General features: G+C 56.3%; 1 protein-coding gene across 3 annotated transcripts in view; it reads right to left on the bottom strand.

The window, feature by feature from the left end:
- The window catches only part of CACNA1E (calcium voltage-gated channel subunit alpha1 E), a 117579-nt gene that overhangs the window by 87392 nt on the left and 11550 nt on the right, over positions 1-18637 (bottom strand). For all 3 annotated transcript variants that reach the window (XM_026084678.1, XM_026084679.1, XM_026084680.1), the window contains exons 2-4: positions 17922-18027; positions 17284-17423; positions 1339-1442 (exon numbers count right to left, since the gene is read on the bottom strand). In XM_026084678.1, coding sequence (XP_025940463.1) covers positions 1339-1442; positions 17284-17423; positions 17922-18027 — 350 coding nt within the window. The remainder of the gene's footprint in view (positions 1-1338; positions 1443-17283; positions 17424-17921; positions 18028-18637) is intronic.

Genomic DNA, 18637 nt, shown 5'->3' with positions numbered 1-18637 from the left:
AACTCTGACTAATGCTTCTAACACAGAGCACTTTCCAACGGGAGGCACACCAAACTGGGCCTGATAAGCGCCTCCTGAGCAGCAACTGGTGAAAGGGGCCAGGCTGAGACAACTCTGGCTAGCAAGGRAAGGGACACCTTTCCCTCAGGATTTCTCTGTTGCTTGCTTTCAGGACTGTACTGTGGACTCTGAGCACTAGGAGCAAGGACTGCACAGCCCCACTGAAGAGCTGGCAGGTGGTCAGTGACTTGCTGCCACCAGCTGTCTGGAGAGGGAAGGTTTCATATGCCACAACCCAGCCCTAGTAGCCACTGAAATTAAGGGATGTTTTCCTCCTAGAGGAGCTTTTGCTGGGGCTGCCTTCCAGCTTTCCTGCTGGTCCTGCTTGCTGGGGACGAGCTGCTGTTGCCAGCAGCACAAAGCCACCAAGCTCTCAGCATCCCTTAGCTGCACCCTGCCCAGGACACTGGGTTAAACCCCTCACAGCACCCACGTGCAGGGGAATTTCCTAGGGTCTATAAGGCAGGTTTGCTTGCCTACTTCTGCAGTAGGTCACAATTAGTTTCCTAGAACCATTTAGGAGTCTTCTGGAATAAATCTCACAACATTTCCAGAACCTAATAAAGCTGGTGCTGCCCTTGATCTCTCCTACTTACAATTATGGCCCTCTCTGCAGGGCTGCAGCTTGGTACAGGGCTCCATGAAGATCGTGAGAAAGCTTTGAGCATCCAGCAGAGCATTTTTTACATGGCAACAGCAAGTGGCTGGACTCAGCGACCAGCATGACCCATGTTCCTCTCTCTCCTCCTTTCTGCCTCCAAGTTATGGATCCAGCATACTGCATGTTCAGTGCCCAAGGAGGGAAGGAAGGGAGGATCAGAGATACCAGCAGCCTAGTTTCTTTATTTATCCCCATTCCTGCAGATGAAATCTTGCAAAAACTAGATCTCCCCTGAATAAACTTCAGTCCCTAAAGGATCCACCCACTGCCTTCTGGCCAGGGAGCCGAACCAGTCTGCAGGTCCTGCCGATCTGCAGATCCCTACCTTGTTCTAGCAGAGAGCGCTAAGCCTCAAACTGGCTGGTAAGGAGGAAATGCCACCCAGGGACACCAAATGTTTCCACACTGTGTAGTTACCTCTTTTAGTTTACTGAAGGGACTGCTGGGAAGATCACGTGTAAGATCTGCCTTGATCCATTTGTGATCAGGGTTTACTCTCTCCCACTTCCCTGATTTTCATTCTCTGTCCAAGGTGGCACAAGGACTATTCTAAATCTGAAGGGTGTTGGAAAGAGATGCGAACACCCTGGGAGGAGGACCAAGAGCATCCAACTTACTGGGAATGCCTGAGACGAGCTTCAGAGGTCTGAGCACGCGCACGGCCCGCAGGGTCCGCAGGTCCACGTGTGTGTTGAAGTGCGTCCCAGCAGTGGCGAGGATGCTGCAGCCAGACACGGAGAAAGCAGAGTTACTGCATGCAGAGCCCTCGACCACCCCACAGCCCCGTGAGTGTGAGGCACCCCAGCTGGGTGCCTGGCAGCTGGAGCCAGTGAGTCTGCCCTCCCTGAGTCCACAGCCATCTTCTCCCAGCTGAATGTAGCAGCCCCAGGCGAGCAGACGTGAGAAAAGTCACACCGAGCGTGCCACTGCCAAGAGTCACATTCCCAAGCCAGGCTGGGGGAGCCACAAGGAAGAACGTGCCCTGCTTGGTGCAGAGCCTGGGATTCACCTGCCAGCAGGTGCAGAGAGGACAACTTTATGCTGACTTGATGCCTCCCAAAGCCCATAACCACCAAGAGCCGTTGAATGCAGACACAAAAGCTTAAAAGCCAAGCTGTTTGGCCAGCCAAAGTTACCAGTGAACACTCAGCCCTGTAGTCCCCCACCTATAACCCATGCGTCAGGTGTCAGGACGGACAGCTTGGGGGAGAGCCCCATGCCGCAGCACTAAACTTCAACCCATGCCACCTCAATGCGCTCTGGGACCTGAACACCATCGACATGGCATTCTTCACAAMCGCGACTTGTCTTGTGGGATTGGTTTGACCTCCCTTCTGGACAGGAGCAACCTGGACCAGAGATGGCACTCCAGAGATGTGGGTCATCCCTCTGATAACCACTGGTGCTCCTAAAGCCCAAGGGAACCTGCTCCTTCAAGTTGCCAGCCTTACCGCCCAAGAGAACACCACCACAAAGGGTTCAACTACTGCAGGCAGAAACACAACACGCGGGGTGAGAGTTTGCAAGGAAATTATATTTCCCTCTGCCCCAGGCAGCAAACAGGGCACGTACTCCCAGCCTCACGCTGAGGTAGTCAGGGCAACCACATTTAAGTTGTTCAGGACAGGTAGCATGGGAGAAGGTCCAAATGGCCACAACCGTGCCTACAGATAAGATGAGATCCCAGGCATCTGTGCCTGAGGGGTGCCAAAGGGACATTAGCAGAAGTGTCCAACTGGCAGGCCACTGGCTCATGCAACGAGCCCTGTGATGACAACTCATAGCACCGCTCAGTGCCTATCTGCTGCTTTGTGACTTCTACAACACATGGAGCTTCTTTAGAGCCCCACCTCCGGGATTTTTGAGAATAAGCCAAGAATCTCATATGCATTAAAAAATATATAGTAATAAAAGTTTGATGACCTTGGAAGGCAACCAACAGGCAAAAGAAGGACTCCAGAGGTTTTCTTTTAAAACACAAAGATTTTTAAGCCAATCTCTGGAAAACAAATTGGGGGAGAGGGGAGCCAGTACACACTGAGTCCTGCAGAGGAGATACTAGAGGCCACAGCACACACAAGGGGGACACTGCCTCTGGATGTTGGGAGCAGCGTGGCTCAGATGCTGGGCAGAGCCGCGGCAGCATGGCCGGGCAGTGCAGATCCTCCTCCTCCTCCGTGTGCTCAGCTTGCCTGGACTTTGCTTGCTCTTCCTCCAAAGCTCCTGGCTCCACCAAACGCCCCCCCTTCCTGCCACTCACCCCTCAGGAACTGCACCTGGCTGCCCAGCCAGGGGGGCCTTTCAGGGGGATGAACTGGAGGAGTGGGGCCACGTGCTCCCAAGCAGCCCTGAATCAACCTGCTGCAACYGCTCACCCCTTTCTGGCTGCAGCAAGCTCCCGAAAACAACTTAGGAGAGCTGGTGACAGCTCTGTCCCCAGGGTGCTGCACTGCCAGGAGGAAGGAGAGAAGCAGAAGGGTTGCAATGAGGGAAGAAAGCAAGGGAGCAGGAGGAGGAAGAGCAGACGGGGAGGAGAGCGGGACAGGGGGAGGCAGCAACCTCAGGGCTGTTTGCGGCAATCCAAAAACTGAAGGAAATTGGGTCATTGTTCCACTAATTCATCTAATTACAGACCAGAACAGCTCTCAGGCAGCTCTCAGGCGTGCCGAGCAATTAGCACTCTTTCTCTCCTCCTCTCCCCGAGGTACAGCAGGTACGAACCTGCCCCTTCAGAAACACGAGTTCGGTTTCCTAGGATACCCCGACAGCAGAAACTATCTCCCATCAGCAAACCAGGTTGTTACAACTCATTTTCATATTCCCCCTCTTTCCGCCTCCCCCAGTTTACAGCGCTGTTTGTGAAAGGGGGCAGACAAAAAGCACCCAGCGCGGTGCAGCGGGACGTGGAGAGGACGGTACCCACCACCCTCCTGCCACCGCTGCGCTGCTGGGCAGCCCCAGTGGCACCGGAGCTGGGAGCGGATCCGGAGCCGGCTGCGGTGCTCACTCTGCAAAGCTAAAGCTGGCTGAAGGGCCAAGGGCGGCRAGAGGTGTCCTAGGAGCGTTATTTAACTTTGGAAAAAAAAGCAAGGCGCGTCGTGTGGAAGGGGCTGCTCCCCCGCGCAGCTCTGCAGCCAGGGAGATCAGTGGGGGAGAGGACTCCTGCCTGCACCACGTCCCCCCCTCCAACGCATTCCCGCCGCCCCGGGGATGCCCCAGGCCACCGCTGCCCCCAGCACCGCCGTACAGTCCCTGCTTTCCCGCTGTCACCTACGTCCAACACTCTGCACAATCCCCGCGCGGGACCCAGGGCTTCACCTCTCCTCCCTTCTCAAAACACCCTGGAAAAGGCCGGGGCAGCATCCAGGGACCAGGCACGCTCAAAGGGGCAAAGAAAGGATGAAGGCAGTCCGTAAAGGATAAGTGATAAAGTTGGGGAGTCCAGGGTGCAGCCACGAGTTTGAGGGAGGCCAGGAGCAAGGGGTGCGGTGGACAAAGACTTGACAATGGAAATGTGGAACGAGGGAGGAAAAAACAGGAGTGGAAAAGGGGGACAAGACCTGCCATGGAGCAAGGACAGGAACAGAGCAGGGCTCAGAAATGCAGGCGGTCAAGGGACTGCAAGGTRAGCAGAGAGGGGAGGGGACAGAGGGGCGGAGGGACATGCTCCAGGGCCAGCGAGACACCTCCCTCCCACGGCAATATCTCCTCCCTCCATCCCCAGCTTCTCCCACTTCTCAGCCCCCCACCAGGTCGCCTCATCCTGCCACCCCTGCAGGCTCTGGGCACTGCTGGGGCTGCTCAGGGCCCTCTCGAGAGGATTTCTAATAGGACAATCCCCACAACACCTTGCAAACAAACAGAGAGGGGGTCAAGACAGCCGAGACCACCTGGCAGAGGGACACCACACAGCACCAGGGAGGTAGCAAACCCTCCTACAGCTTCTCATGAGAATTTCAACCTGTTTTTAACATGAACGACCACGCTGGCAGAGGGACGCACAGAGATCTGGCTCTGGCAGCACCAGGGCCACCTAGGACATATCATCCTCCAGATCTTCCCATCATGCTGGGCACCCTTCGCCGGTTTGAGAAGGATGGGATGTGGCAAAGGAAACCTCTTAGGCAAGGGCTGATATCACCCAAACTCCCTCCCATATGAGGCTGCTTATCCTGTGGCGTGAGCACACGGTCTTTCACCCTTTATGCCACTCTCCTTTCCCCCGCTTCAGCAGGGTCCTTCTGCTGGCACTTCAGCCCATGAACAGCCTCAAACCACCACGCTGATTGGAGAGCAGAGAAGGACTTAATTAAGTCAGGAGCACCTAGGGGCTCAGGAGAGCTGCTTTGTTAAATTGGTTGTAAGATCAAAATCAATAAGTATGATAAAGCACGACTACTCGGCAGCACGTGGGAGAGAGAAGAGCACAGACACTTTCATCTCTTTCATGCCTTGTGCCAGCGAGAGCCATGATAACCCAGCGCTCCCCAAAACACTGGCATAGAGGACACCCTGCTCCCAGTCATGCCAGCGCCACATGGGAGGCCCCCAGCCCCCGTTCGGCTTTCATTCCTCACATCCCCACCTTCTGGTGTCCAACCAGCTTCCCAAAGGGAAGCAGAAAACACACTTTGCACTTTCTGAGCCRCCTTTAACTCAGACTGAGCATTGCAAAGTGTCTCCAGGAGAACGACCGTCCTTGGTTGGATACCAGCTTGGGCGCTTCTCCCACAGGATCCATGATTCAACACCAGGATGGTGAAAAGCAAAGGCAGAAAGCTCCGGGAGGGAGATCGGGATCGACAGTTTGGTCCTCCGGGACCCGGACCATGCAGGGGGAGCAGGACGGAGGGGGAGCTATCGCATCCATCCCAGCCTCCCTCGCGAGGGCCGGTCCAGCCGGCTTCTGCTGGCCCACGTGCAGAGCCACCGGGGCTGGTACCGGCCTCCAGACTGACGCACCCCGGTTGGACACGGCAGAGAGGAGCAGAGCCAAAGAGCAGAGTGCCTGGGCTGCAGAGTCCTACGTTAACCCAGATTTGTTTGAAGGGCTTGCGAGCCTTCGCGCTGAGCCTCCAGGCAAGGTTCATGCAATTTCAGGGCAATGCTTCACGGCGCTCTAAATTAGCTGCTAAGAATGGGACTCCTCTGTGGCAAGGCGACATGCTCCCTGTCCTCGCTCGGGGACAGGGGACATCATGAGCTGCCTCAGAAGGGGGTGCGGACAGATCGCCAAAGCGGGAATGGTTGCACTGCAGACATTTCTCCCAACCATCAGAAGGATGACCAGCTGCTACGAGGAAGGTGACYGCACACCCTTTTATAGCCACAGTCTCCGTTTCCTAAGAGAAACGATGTGCTGGGCACAGCACGGCAGCACCGGGAAGGCAACAGCTCTGCCGAAGGAAGGTGCAAACTCGTCAACCCCAGAGCCCTGAAGGCCCAAGAGCCTCAGAGCAGGGGCTGAACTGCCCCAAACTAGTATAGACAAATTGAGGTGGCTGGGGAAAAAAACAAGCAAGCTTTCAGGCACGCAAGCCTGGCTTCTGCCCRCTTTTTCCAGCCCCTTCGGTTGCTCTAATAAAAGATATCGCCTCTCCAGCCTTCGCTTGTACGCACAGACACCACCACCACAACWCTACTGCTAATAATAAGTTGAATGCTCAAAACAAACCCTCCTGCTCTGGACTTCAGCATTTCACCCAACACCTATTAACTGCGTATTAACCCTATAATTGTGACTCTTTTGCACAGTGCGACCCATATTGCACAGTGCGACCCATTTCTGATCTTCTGAAAAGAAGCTAATTTGTTTAACGCTTCACTCTTTGTTTCCTGCAAGTCAAATTGCTCAGGGAAAGACCTGATTCTGAAATCACACGGGAAAGATCTTCTCTAGATTGTTTTCTAGCCCTTCTTTTTCCCTTAAAATTAAATGTTTGCCATGTGGGGGTGAGGCATTTTTAAAAGCTTAGTCAACTATAACAAATAAACCAAAGTGGAATTGGAAACAAGCATTAGAATCGGAAATGTGAAAAGCAGTTTGAGGCAATGGAGAAAGCACACCAGGACTAAACTCCATTTCAAACGTTAACTCCTTTGTGTCGGGATGCAAGTCTGCGGTTAGGTAAGAACATCTCCTCTTCACTAATCCTGTACTCACGTTTGCGAATATTTTTACACATTAAGGTTTCTTATTGCTCCTCGTGAAGCACTGGTTAGAGTTGGGATTCAGGGTCCGACAGCCCTTCCTTCTGACACCAGACAGCAACTCCTGTACCCGTAGAACAATTTAAATCCTATCGAACACTTACAATATCCACGTCTGATGTACTAATAATTATTCTCTATTTTTAGGCAAAGACCCAAACTAAAATTACATCTCACTATCCAAGTTATCTAAAAAAGCTGGCGGATTGGGCTATAAAAATCCCAATGATCTCATGCTTTTCATCATATGTACTGGAGGAAAAAAAAGAGTGAAGGCGTTTTTATAGGTCACACAGGCAAAGGGGTTAGTTCTACTTCTTGAGAGGAAAGGCGGAAGAGATTTCAGGTGGAGAGGAGCAGAGAGGATCTATTGGAAGAATGCAAATGAGAGAGGAGACAGGACGGGAAATATATGCTAATCCACAAAGCATAATTGAATAGTGAGCAATCACCAGCAGACAAAAACATGCTTTGGAAAAATCTGATGCTTTGTGTTTGCAGCCAGGATGATTATTTTATTTTATTTATTTACAGCGAGCGGTGAGCTCCCACGGCACCTGTACGCTTTTGGGGCCGGATCCTGACTGTGCCGGGAGCGAGGCGAAGCCCTGGGGCTCTGCTCCAGCCGGCAGCCAGGAAAGCGCTCCCCTTCGCCTTCAGCTCGAGACCTGCACCTGTGGATTTCTCTCTCCAGTGTTCATGGGGGAAAGAAAAAACCATGTCTAAACTGGCCAGTGAACAACCCTCTGCTCGCAGGGCAGCGTCGGTAGAGGGAAAGCAGGCCATAAGGAGCGATGTGCACYGAACAAACTAAGAGTGATCCCCCCGGCCCTGTCCCACGCAGAGCCGTTTTAGCAGCACAGAGCATCCTGAGCCCTTCCCCCCTTCAGAGACCTTTGCTTTTCGGGGTGCGGAGACGCGCACGCCAGCAAGCTGTCCCAGCGAAAGGCAGCTCAGTGCTCTGGGAGGAGAGCAGATCGGCCGAGACAGACTAATCTCAGCTCTAAATCTGGGGCGGGGGGGGGGGGGACGCTGGCTGGATGACGAGCAAATTAATATTTATAATTAAGTGGAAAGGCCCCTCAAGGCCTGCACTGCCACCTGACTCTGCGAGGGAGACTACTTCATAATTAATAGACTGGTCAAACAACTCACAAAGTAAGTTACCTGATGAACGTACCCCATTCTTCCCCCTTTTCTGCTGGTGAATCACACCCCCCCTCTGCAGACACCTTCATGACCAGCAATATTTGCCTGGACAAACGCATCGCAGCCCGCTGGGCCTTCGCGCAGCTTTGCCCCGCGGGCATCCCGCCGGGCTCGCCGCCRGCACCCGCTGTCGCTCCGGCAGCCCTGCCCCAGCCCCGCAGCAGAGCTGCGCCCCCGGGCGCGCTGCAGGCAAACACCCCACTCACCCCGGGCTCACAAGCAACGCAGAAGCCGGTGAATAAACACGGTCGAAGCAAACACCCGCTCCGTGGGCAGAAAGACGCGTGCAAGTTTTACCATTAAATGAGAGGGGACCGTGACAAGACCTGCAGGATGTCTCTACTTTTGGTTCAGCAGGCTCCAGCACGGACCAGAGCTCAGAGAATCGCAGGATACGGGAGGGACGGGGCATCCTGGGTCTCGGGTGCAAGCCCCRCTCAAAGCATTCAGGGTCTCGGCCGCGCCGAGGATGCCCCAGGGCAGTGGGATGGTTCTGCTTTGAAGGAGAACGCTGGAGGACAGGGACACAAAGCAGGCCCGAGTCCTGCCCTCGGCACAGTTTAGAGCAACCTCAAAGCTGTCGTCATTTTTTCTTGTGCTTTCTAGGTTTCGGGGCCGTGACACAAGTGAATTGCAGCGCCCACATGCTACGCGGCGAGGTAACACCGAGCTCGGGGACCTGCCCTCAGACACCCTGCCAGCAGGGCTGAACCCCCCCAAGCCACAGCACATCCATCCTCCACCCTTGGGACACCCTGCCAGGCCCATCGGGTCCATTTCCTCCTATCCCACAGCAGCGCAAAGAACATGGATATTCTCATTTCCTTATGTGCTTTTCCCTTCTTTGCAGAAGAGTTGAACTAGAGTGGCACAAAAACGCCCTGGAATTGGAGCGGGGGGATTGGGTTTGCTACCTGCATCACGGAAGGGCTGCGCAGGAGGTGGGGGCTTTGCTCCAAGGGCCCTCAGGGCTCCCGGGCGCCCCACGAGCATCCCTAAGAGTCGAGTGTCTCCACACCGGGAGCTTTGGGATCCTCTTCCCAAAGTGCTGCAAATCTGCTGATCCCACCGTTCTCCATAGCTTCGAAAGTGCCGAACAGGGTACCGCCAGTTCCCTGCGAGGCTGCGAGCAAGCGCATTAGCTCCCGACTCTCCTCCCGACCTGCCGTTTCACACCTCCGAGCAGGGCTTTTCACTTGCTGCTTCCTCTCCCGGCTGTTAGGAGGCAGCGAAACACCACGGCCGTCGAGGCTCTGGCTTGGTTTCTGCATGGTCGAAGGCACCCACGGGCTCCACTCCCCCATGCCCGACCCTTGCTTTCAGAGGTAGGGAGCTGCAAAGAGCGGTTTGGGATACGCTGGCAGAGCGGCGCGGACTCCCAGGGTCCTGTACACGGGCTGCACGGATGCAGGAGCACGCGAACGACAGACCCTGCCCTTGACCTTCGAGCGGGGAGAGCAGACGAGCCCCCAGAGCTCCCTCCATCCAGGGAAGGCCCCAGGTAACGGAGCTGCAAGCTCCAGCAGCGCCCCGCGAGCCAGCCGCCCCTCCGCGCCTCCCCCTCATCCTCCGCACGGCCGCCGGGCTCCCGCTGCCGTCGCACCCCTGCGACGCCGCTCGCCCAGCCCAAGGAGGGGTTTGGCAGGGGGGAGACGCTTTCGAAATTGCATTTGCGCAAAAGGGACCTTGGGGAAACGTAAAGTAATTGCCGGGGAGGCTGGAGGCAGCCCCAGCGCCGGTGGGCGCGGACGGCCGGAGGCACCGGCTCCCGCCGCGAGGACGCGGTTCAGAAGAGCCCCTTTCCCCCTCCCTCGAGCCGCCTTCGTGCCGCAGCCCCTCTCCAGAAGCGAGGGGGCATCAGGGCACGGAAACGGCTCGCGGGGACCCTGCGGTTTGGCCCTAGGCCTGCGCCCCTCGCTCAGGACCTTGCGCCCAGCAACGCGGACCGGGTCTTCCCCAGCGGGCTCCGGGCAAGCGGCGACAGGATTCGGGGCGATTTTCGGGGAGAGGCTCTAGAGGAAGCATGGGGCGGAGGGGGGGCCCGCCAAGGAGCGGCGATGAGCCCGGCGCCGAGCGGCTGCGTGGGAGAGCCTGACTCACTCCTCGGCACGGCGGCATCTGGAAAGCGCCGAAAGAGGAGCTGGGAAGGACGGGGCGAAGCGCGTGAGCGGCACGCGGGCCGCATCCTGCGCCGGGCGCGGCAGCGGGTCTTCCCCTCGCCGCAGCGCAGCTCCCTCTGCGTGCGCCACTGAGCGTCCGTCCTGAAATATCAGGAACCCGAGGAGTCCAGCTCCCACTGGATTTAAAAATAAGGAGCTTTCTACAAAAGGGTGCTGCCGGCATCCACGTAGGAGTCGATCCCCACAGCAATGAGCACGACTCACGGCGCTGAGGACACGCAAGCATCCYGGGCATCAGGGACAGCCCGGCCGCGTTAACATGCTGCTCCATCCACCCAAACTAGACTGGGGGGCAGCACAGGCTAAAGGATTACACAGGCACCAGGGGCCGCCGAGCAAATGCACGGAAAAGAAACACAACGCTCCTTCGGACCGCATCAGCACTGCACCTCCCCGGGCCCTGCCCTTTGGACGAGGTGCCGATGTCGGGCACATCCTGTTGCCACGGCATATGGCACATGAATCATTCACAAAGCTCGGGAATTAATTATTCATCCAAACGAAAGACCAAACACTTTACTAATTGTCCTGGAAGGAAAGAGCCAGGAAGGGGGGAGGGAGATGGGGAAGACATCATGTCGGAAGACTGGCTCCGTTCATGAAAGAAAAAGGGAAGAAAGGAAGAGGGGAAAAAAAATCACGTCTGGTGCGATCAAATTACTGTCTTCAGGCTCCAGGGTGTGTCTTTGCCAGACTACCTTGCAGGACAATCCTCCTCACCTTGCAACGACATGGGCTCTACCATAATGAACCTGTCGGGTGCTGCCATTTGCGTTCTGATTTAATGCTTGTTCTCCAGCCCTTTTAGCCACATCCTCAAACTTTCTTGCCAGGAGATGCCCTTGGCCACATCAAGCCATTCATAATTTGCTGCATAAATACTTGAGGTTCAAAATACCCTTCTCTGCCCCTCTGGTTCCTCCCTGCTCACCCTGGGCAGTGGACAAATATGTCCACTGCCACTGGCAGGTGTGATGGAGACCTACTGCTGGCCAGGATGGTTTGCCAGTCAGGGATGAGTGCAGCCCACAGTGGTGGGATCACACCAGGAAAACCCTGCTGTCCCTCCACTGGGTCCCACGTGCCCTGCCCCAAAGGGGCGCAGAGCACGTGGCCCAGGCTGACGTGCCAAGAAAAAGCCAGCACTTGGGGACATGGTGTCAGCCCAAGGAGGGATTGGCTCTGCATCAATTTGGATGAACAAGAGACCAGAGAGGCAGACTCCTAATGCTTGTTTAGCCATGGAGAAAAGGGTAGAAAAGCATGCCCCTGGACACAYGTGTGCACACACGCACCCATAAGCACCGCACGCAGATAGCGGGTCTTGCACCTTTGACAGGAAGGGGAGCGACTCCCAGCGCTGCCTTCCCCACTCCCCTCGCCTGCCGGGCAGCTCTGCAAACACATGAAACTTTAATGGGCTCATTTCTCAGCAGCGCACAGGCTGAACACAGAGAGCAGGAGACAAGGCTCAGATACTTCCTTCCCACCCGAGACAAGCAAGAAAGCCAGGCTAGCCGGTCGCACAGTGCAGAAGGCTGGAGCTGTGCAGAGCACAGGTATAATCCCCGGAGGGATGCCTGAGCTGATCTCACCCATCTACTAACCCCTGGATTGACCCATCTGTCCTCCTTGGCCTCATTCGCTAGATCTCTGACCATTGCTGTAACTGCTTTCAGGGAGGGCAACATCCTTAAATCTGGCCAGGGCGAACAGGGACTGCACCTTGCTTAGGTGTTCAGAGAGCTGCAGATTTCCCTGGAAGGAAGAGGCTGGGCCAGACCAGCTCAGCACTTTGCAGTTTGGAACAGTCCCCAGACAGTTGGAAAACACTGCTTTCAGTTAGGAAAATGCAGATGTCAGCTCTGGGGAAAGAGCCTGTTCCCAGTCCCTGGTGCACGCATGCACATATCTATATGCGCGCTCTCACACATGCATGGGTCCTGGGGCACACAGCTGGCAGCAAGTCTCCCCCCCCCAGCACAGCACACACAAGCAAGCGCCGGGTACCCAAACCATGAGGGGATGCAGAGTATGCATATCCCTGCACAGAGCTACTTTCAGCACAGCCCTAGAGCTCCCCTTTGATCTCTGGACCTCTGAGACCAAAAGACCTTCCAAGCCGTGCAGAACTTGGGTTGCGAGAGGTCCACTAAATACCACAGGCCAGAGACTCCTCTCCCCCCTCGCCCTGCCCTCTGCAATGAGGAAGCCTAGGGGAGCTGCAAAAAGGGCACCGCATGCTTTCCAGGGTGCTCTTCCCAAAGCTCATGACCATTTCCAAGCAGCACCATCGACAACAAGCAATGAACCGACTTGTCTTCCTCTTTCCCATGCTCACGCTGCGGCTCTGCAGCAAGGGAAGGACCAGTCTCCTGGAAAGCGGTCGCTCCTGCGTCACCCCAGCCACGGCAGAAAGCCGGGGCACTGAGCAGGATTTCACCGGGACAGTGGAGGGAGAGGTCATACCAATGCTTGCTGCCTGCCTTTGCAGGGGGAGGACCTTGGTTCCCAGGCCAGCCGTCAGGGCTCGGAAAAGCAGGGCTTTTCTCCTGCAGGCACAGGTTGGAGCCCATCCAATCGGCTCCAAGTTTGCTAACGGCAGGGCAGGTGCTCAAAGACAACCTGCGAGGCAGGAGGCTCTCGGCCGCAACGCATGGCCTCCCGCCAGGCACCACCGGCGATCATCCATCCCCTCGGCCCCCCTCCCCTTGACCACGTTCCACCCGCCRAAATACCTTAATGAAAACCACAGAGCCCAAGGGGTTCGCAAAAGGCTCTCAGGTGTAGCGGTTGTTATTAAAGCCTCTGAAAAGCCCTGACGCTAGCGCTTCTTTTTATTGACCCCAGTGTATTCAGCCTGGTTTTACAYGGTCAGTAACTCGGCGCTGCTTCCCGCTGCTCCCGCGCTAGTGCTGCCGGCGAGACRGTGGGTGCAGAGGATGGGGAGACCTCGGTGGCTTGCTCTCACCCAGCCCCACCTCCGCACGCTCTCCCAGGCAAATCTGTTCCCTGCATTTGACGGGGGTAAATGTCAAGAGATTGGGTCTGGCACGGCCATCTAAAAAGCAGAAGCTTTTCCTAACCTCTGCAATACAAATGGAAGAGCAGGAAGGCAAAACACATGCTGGAAAACACAGAGAAACCCACCGAGTAACAGCAGGCAAAAGAAAAAAACCCTTTTGTAACAGCACTGGCAGGAAGCAGCTAGCCTGGTCCTCGCACAACTTCACAAGGGTCTTTTGATTTTGGTCTTTTTTTTTTTTTTTCCCATTTTTAAAAGGCCCCCCCCCCAATCTCTCATGTAACGTGTTATTGTATTACTGCTGTAATTGCTATTAAAAAAGCCAGCACAGCGCTATAATACTCAGGCATTCGAGTGTGTGCAGCACACACCCACCTGGATATTTTCAGAGGGAGTTTAACCCCTCTTTTTCTCCATTGCCTTCCGATACGGTGCAGGCCGAGGAGGGCGGTTTTGGGGCTGGCGTTCTCTCCAGGCCGGTGAAACAGGCCTGTCACGGTCAGAGCAGGAGGAGCCCGGCCACGGCGGCTTTGCGCGCTGGCAGCAGAGCATACCCGAGCCCCAGGGGAAACACGCGTTTTCCCGCTCTCACGGTTCTTCCTCAGAACGAGCGAAGGTATTTTATTCACATTTTCCGAGAAAAATATTTTTAGCTGGGGGAGAATAGGCTGTTTTTTCAGGCAGCGACAATGATTTGGAAACCACAGGTTATAAACAGAGCTGGTTTACCTCTGTAACTATTAGTACCCAGCAGAAGCTTTAACGTTAGGGAGTTTTCAGTGGGCGTTGATTTCCACCAAGGTGAAAAATCTGGATTTATTGACATAAGAAGCAAACACCAATTGAATCAAAGTCTGTGTCATCCCTTCCCGCACAGGATCCCAGGCAAAGGCTCACATTGGCACCCCCCCCCCTTAGGGGAATTTATGCCGAGGAGACCGTGTCCAGGAAATCCTGCTGCTCACGGAAACCCCAAGTCGGCATCCAAGCCACTGAGCACACATCGACCATCTCCACTACTCTAGAGCAGGTCCCTGGTGCTCGCGACATCCTACCACAGCAAGCTCCTTGCAGCCACCAGCTCTAAGCCCTGATGAGATCCCAAAGACCATTAATTCTCCCAGGCTTAAAGGCTTCTGTCCAGACACAYATATTAATCAAGAGCAAAGTTTTAGTCTGCAAATACAGTCGCAAGACCCAGACCTGTCAAGGGCCAGCCACACATACGTCACCCGCAGAGAGGACAGGCTTTGCCACCTGACTTATGCAACCAACCCAGCCTGAACTGCAAAGTGCAAATCTCTTCCACGGGCTGTTTGCAAGAGATTCGCCATCCAGCGATATTTGCTGAAGAAATTTGCCAATAATTTAGAGGCTTGAACGCATGCTAGAGTTTCCTAGTAGGGAGATGCAACCGTTACACTGAAGAACAGCTTTTTCACAAGCTCTCCACCACTGCATGGCAAAACCGAGCTGAATGTGGTGCCRAGCGCCACAAAGAGTCCATGACTTGGTCCAGCTGAGCCCCCAGTTACCTCATCGTTCTTAGCCCAGACCCCTAAAAGCAGCCTAGGACAAAAAAACCCACACAGGTTGTCTGCTCCATCCATCAAACAACAGAACTAGCCTGGAGAGCGTGGTCTCTCCCGCAGGTGCCAGCCTGCCACGCTCCAGCGCACGACGGGTGGGAAGCCACCGGCTAACCTGGTATGTCTTGGAAAGGCATTTGTCCTGCTGAAGCAAAAATCGGGACACAAGGAAGGAGACAGCAGCTAAACYGACCCCCAGAGGACACACGCCGCCACCTCCGCGCCCAGCCGCTGGGGGAGACCGGGGTGCCGCTCCGCGCGCCGGCTCGCCTGGCGCTAACAGCCCTTCACGGACACCCGATTCCCTGGCAGCGGGCCCAGCGCGCGGAGCAGCGCCGAGGAGCTGGCGAGGGAGTAACTGCCGAGCGCTGACTCGGCACCGGATCGGTACGGCCGGCTCGCCCGGACCCGCGGGGAGGGCAGGGAGAGGCCTGCGGCGAGTCTCCCCTTCCAGCCCCGTGCTTCCCCTTGGCCCAGGCCCCCAAGGGTGCCTGGGCCGGGAGACGGCGGATGGCGTTTCTCCGCAGCCTGGCCCCTTGCAGGCTTCCCGCAGAGCCAGCCCAGAGCTGCTGTTAATGCCCCGGCCCCGGGGAGGGCCTTTGCCACCCACAGCGCGGTGCTGGGCCAACCGTGCCCCGAAGCGTCCCCGAAGCAGCCGCGCCATCGGACCAAGGTGACCCTCCTCAGCTGACAAGGCTGCTGCGAGGAGCAGCGTGTCTCACAGTGTCCCCAGAGACGTGACCCAGGGAAGACCTGCCCCCGGCCTGGTCCGCCCCCTTCCCCACAGCCACACCAGGACACCTTCACCCACCACGGAGGCTCTGCCGGGCTGCTCTCCTCGCTGCGCCAGGCCTCTGCCTCAAAACSCCTACCCCAAGAGCCCCAGCCCTGGCAGAAGCAGAAGAGCCAGCAGCCACCCTAGGCGAAGGCTGGACCTCCACTGCCAGTCCACCCGCAGACAGACGTCAGCCTGTTTGCTGCCCACTGAGAAGCGACACCCTGCAGCTGGCAGACCAAGACACCCCACCCGCACAGGCAAAGGTGGTCCCGCTCCCCAGCGGGGCCGTGAAGCCCACATCAGACCAAGGGAGCCACGCGTTCCTGGCCACGTTCTCTCAGCCATTCTCACAAGCAGAAGCCCTCCCCACCGCTAAAAAGAAATGACCCTCGCCACATCCTTGGCAGCACCAGGCTCAGCATCAACCTTCCTCTGCCAAACACCCAAACAGGCACCATCTCCCACCCGGTGCCACCACGCAGGGGAAGGATTCAAACCAGGAGACAGGACTGTGTGGCAAGCTGTAGTTCTGACTCAGGAGAGACCCGGCAGAGCTCGCCTGGCTCCCGCACCTCAGTTTCCCAGTCTGCCCTGAAGTTGGCTAGTCTTCATTAAGCAAAGCTCATGAAGTGCTCGGAGATTCACAGATGACAAGCACCATCTGTTTGCACACATCGAATCAGCTGCCCTGAACATGGTATTTCCATCAGCACACAAAAAGCAATGACTGTAATCTGGGTGCTCCTTCCCCAGGGCTCCTCAGTGGCTGTGGACACCCACCTGCCCTTCCACACAACAGCAAGGGGCTCTTGCCCATGGTGGGTCACCCTGGAGTACTTCTGCTCAAGCCAATTACCAGTGTTCACTAGCACAATCCAGCAAATTTACCCACTCATTTGTTTTTATGTCGGCAGCACACCTCATCACACCCTAGACAGGACTCAAATCTGGGTCACATCCCTGGCAGGAGACAGAGGCAGCACCTGCAAAACTTTGTGTGCTGCCACCTCAAATATCGCTCTTGCGCGCTGGGATGCTGAGCAAGCATCACCTGGGAACACATCCCCACCAGGACTTCATTTCCCAGTTCCTGGCACAAGGCTAGGAAAGCACCTGGGGAGGTGACAGGAGCAGAGCTTTTCCCCATCCCCTTGTGGTGTTCGGCCAATACGTGCCTCAGACTAACTTACTCACCAGGCCATGCTCTCTCATCTGCCTCCCTCTGTCTCCATCCCACTCATCTCCCCCCATCTCTGATGGGCGAGGGACACCAGGCCACCAGCTCAGGAAAGCTGGACGTGATGTCTTCAGACCAGTCCTCCTTGACTGATGCAGAAATGTGTCCCACTGCAGGCTGCCTGCTCTGCCGGCAGGGCAAGCAGCCAGGAGCAAAGCCAACCCACGACTCTCCAGTGTGGGGAACCATCCTCCCTCCCCTCACTGCGACACAGAAACAACACCGACAATCACAAAATGGGGCCTTGCCCCACGTCCTGGAGCTCGTGTCCTCACAGGGACGAGCCCTGTGCCCAACTGTCCAACGCCCCAGTGCCCTGCGCCACCAGACTCACCCGCTGAGGACCACGATGAAGTCCATGACGTTCCAGCCATTGCGCAGGTACGAGCCCTTGTGGAAAACGAATCCAAGAGCAACAATCTTAATCCCAGCTTCGAAGCAAAAAATCCCGATGAAGTACGGCTCTGTCTTCTCCTACCGAAAGGGAACCAGCAACACGGTGAGCAGGGGGAACGGGGCCAGGGCAAATACCACACCTGCCATTTTGCGTGGGGTGGCTTTGCCTCATGTCACACCCGACTTGTGTCCACCCCACCTCACACCAGCCCTGTCCTCCCCTTTCTGAGCTTTCCCCAGCCCTTTCTCAGCCAGCCTCAACCTTGGAAACAAAAAGGCAGGGCTTTATCCACACTCAGGATGTCCAGTCCCCTTCCCTGCCCCACTTCCACAGATGAGGAGTGACAGCAAGCCCCAGGCACCCCACAAGGCTGGAGGGGGAAAGTGCCAGAGCACGCCTCCTGCACCTCCTGCCCTACCCAAGCCTACCTGGGATCAACAGAAATCAGCCCGTTAGGAAGGGGTCACTCCCCTCAGCTAGTCCTGGGCTCACCCCCAAGCACCCTGACACTGGGACACGCCATGCAGCCCGCAGCCCCTCCAGGGGCAGAGAGGAGAAGACAGAAGGGTACTCACTAATCTCCGCGACATGGGCGTCTTGTCGTCCTCCGGAAGGTGTTGCTCGAGGGCCAGCACAATGCAGTTGGCAATGATGGTTGCCAGGATCATGTACTCAAAGGGAGTGGAGGGGAGTTAAGGAATAGACAAGAGGTGGAGCACATCTCCAATCCGCCAGCTGCCTCCCTTCCCCACCCCTTGTTTTGTCTGTTCGTTAGCCACAGCTGCTTCCCTGCACAAGGGCACGCACACAGCTCCCATCTCCTGGGCAGGGGTGGGAAGCAGACCCTCACACTGGTTGCAAACGAGAGAGATCCAAGAGCACCGAAACCATCAGGGCCTTCCTCTCCGGAAATCGGTTGAGCTTCATCACCTCCTTTCCAAGGTGAGGCCAGGGCTGGTTCTGGCCCACAGGAGGCCATGGGGAGGAGATATTTAATCCATTGCCCTGGCTGGACTTTGAATAGAGATCGCGGGCTTAGGACTGAGAGCCAGTGCTTGCAATGGGAGCCTGGAAGATGGATACAAGTACAAGGGTGGACGATGGGACTTTGACCAGGCTGAGCTTTGCCTGGAGAAGGCAAAGGTTTGGTGTTGCCAGCTTGCACAAAAACCCTTGCAATGCCAGGGAGGCTCCCCGGTGAGTTGTCAGCTGGCTAAACGCCAAGGCCAGCTAGCACTGGGCACCTGGAGAAAACCTCTGCTCTCCAAATGTCCTCAAAGACTCAGACATC

The sequence above is a fragment of the Apteryx rowi genome, unplaced genomic scaffold, assembly GCF_003343035.1.
Source record: "Apteryx rowi isolate R43461 unplaced genomic scaffold, aptRow1 scaffold_65, whole genome shotgun sequence".
Taxonomy (NCBI): Eukaryota; Metazoa; Chordata; class Aves; order Apterygiformes; family Apterygidae; genus Apteryx; species Apteryx rowi.
This window is presented reverse-complemented; position numbering and strand designations above follow the sequence as displayed.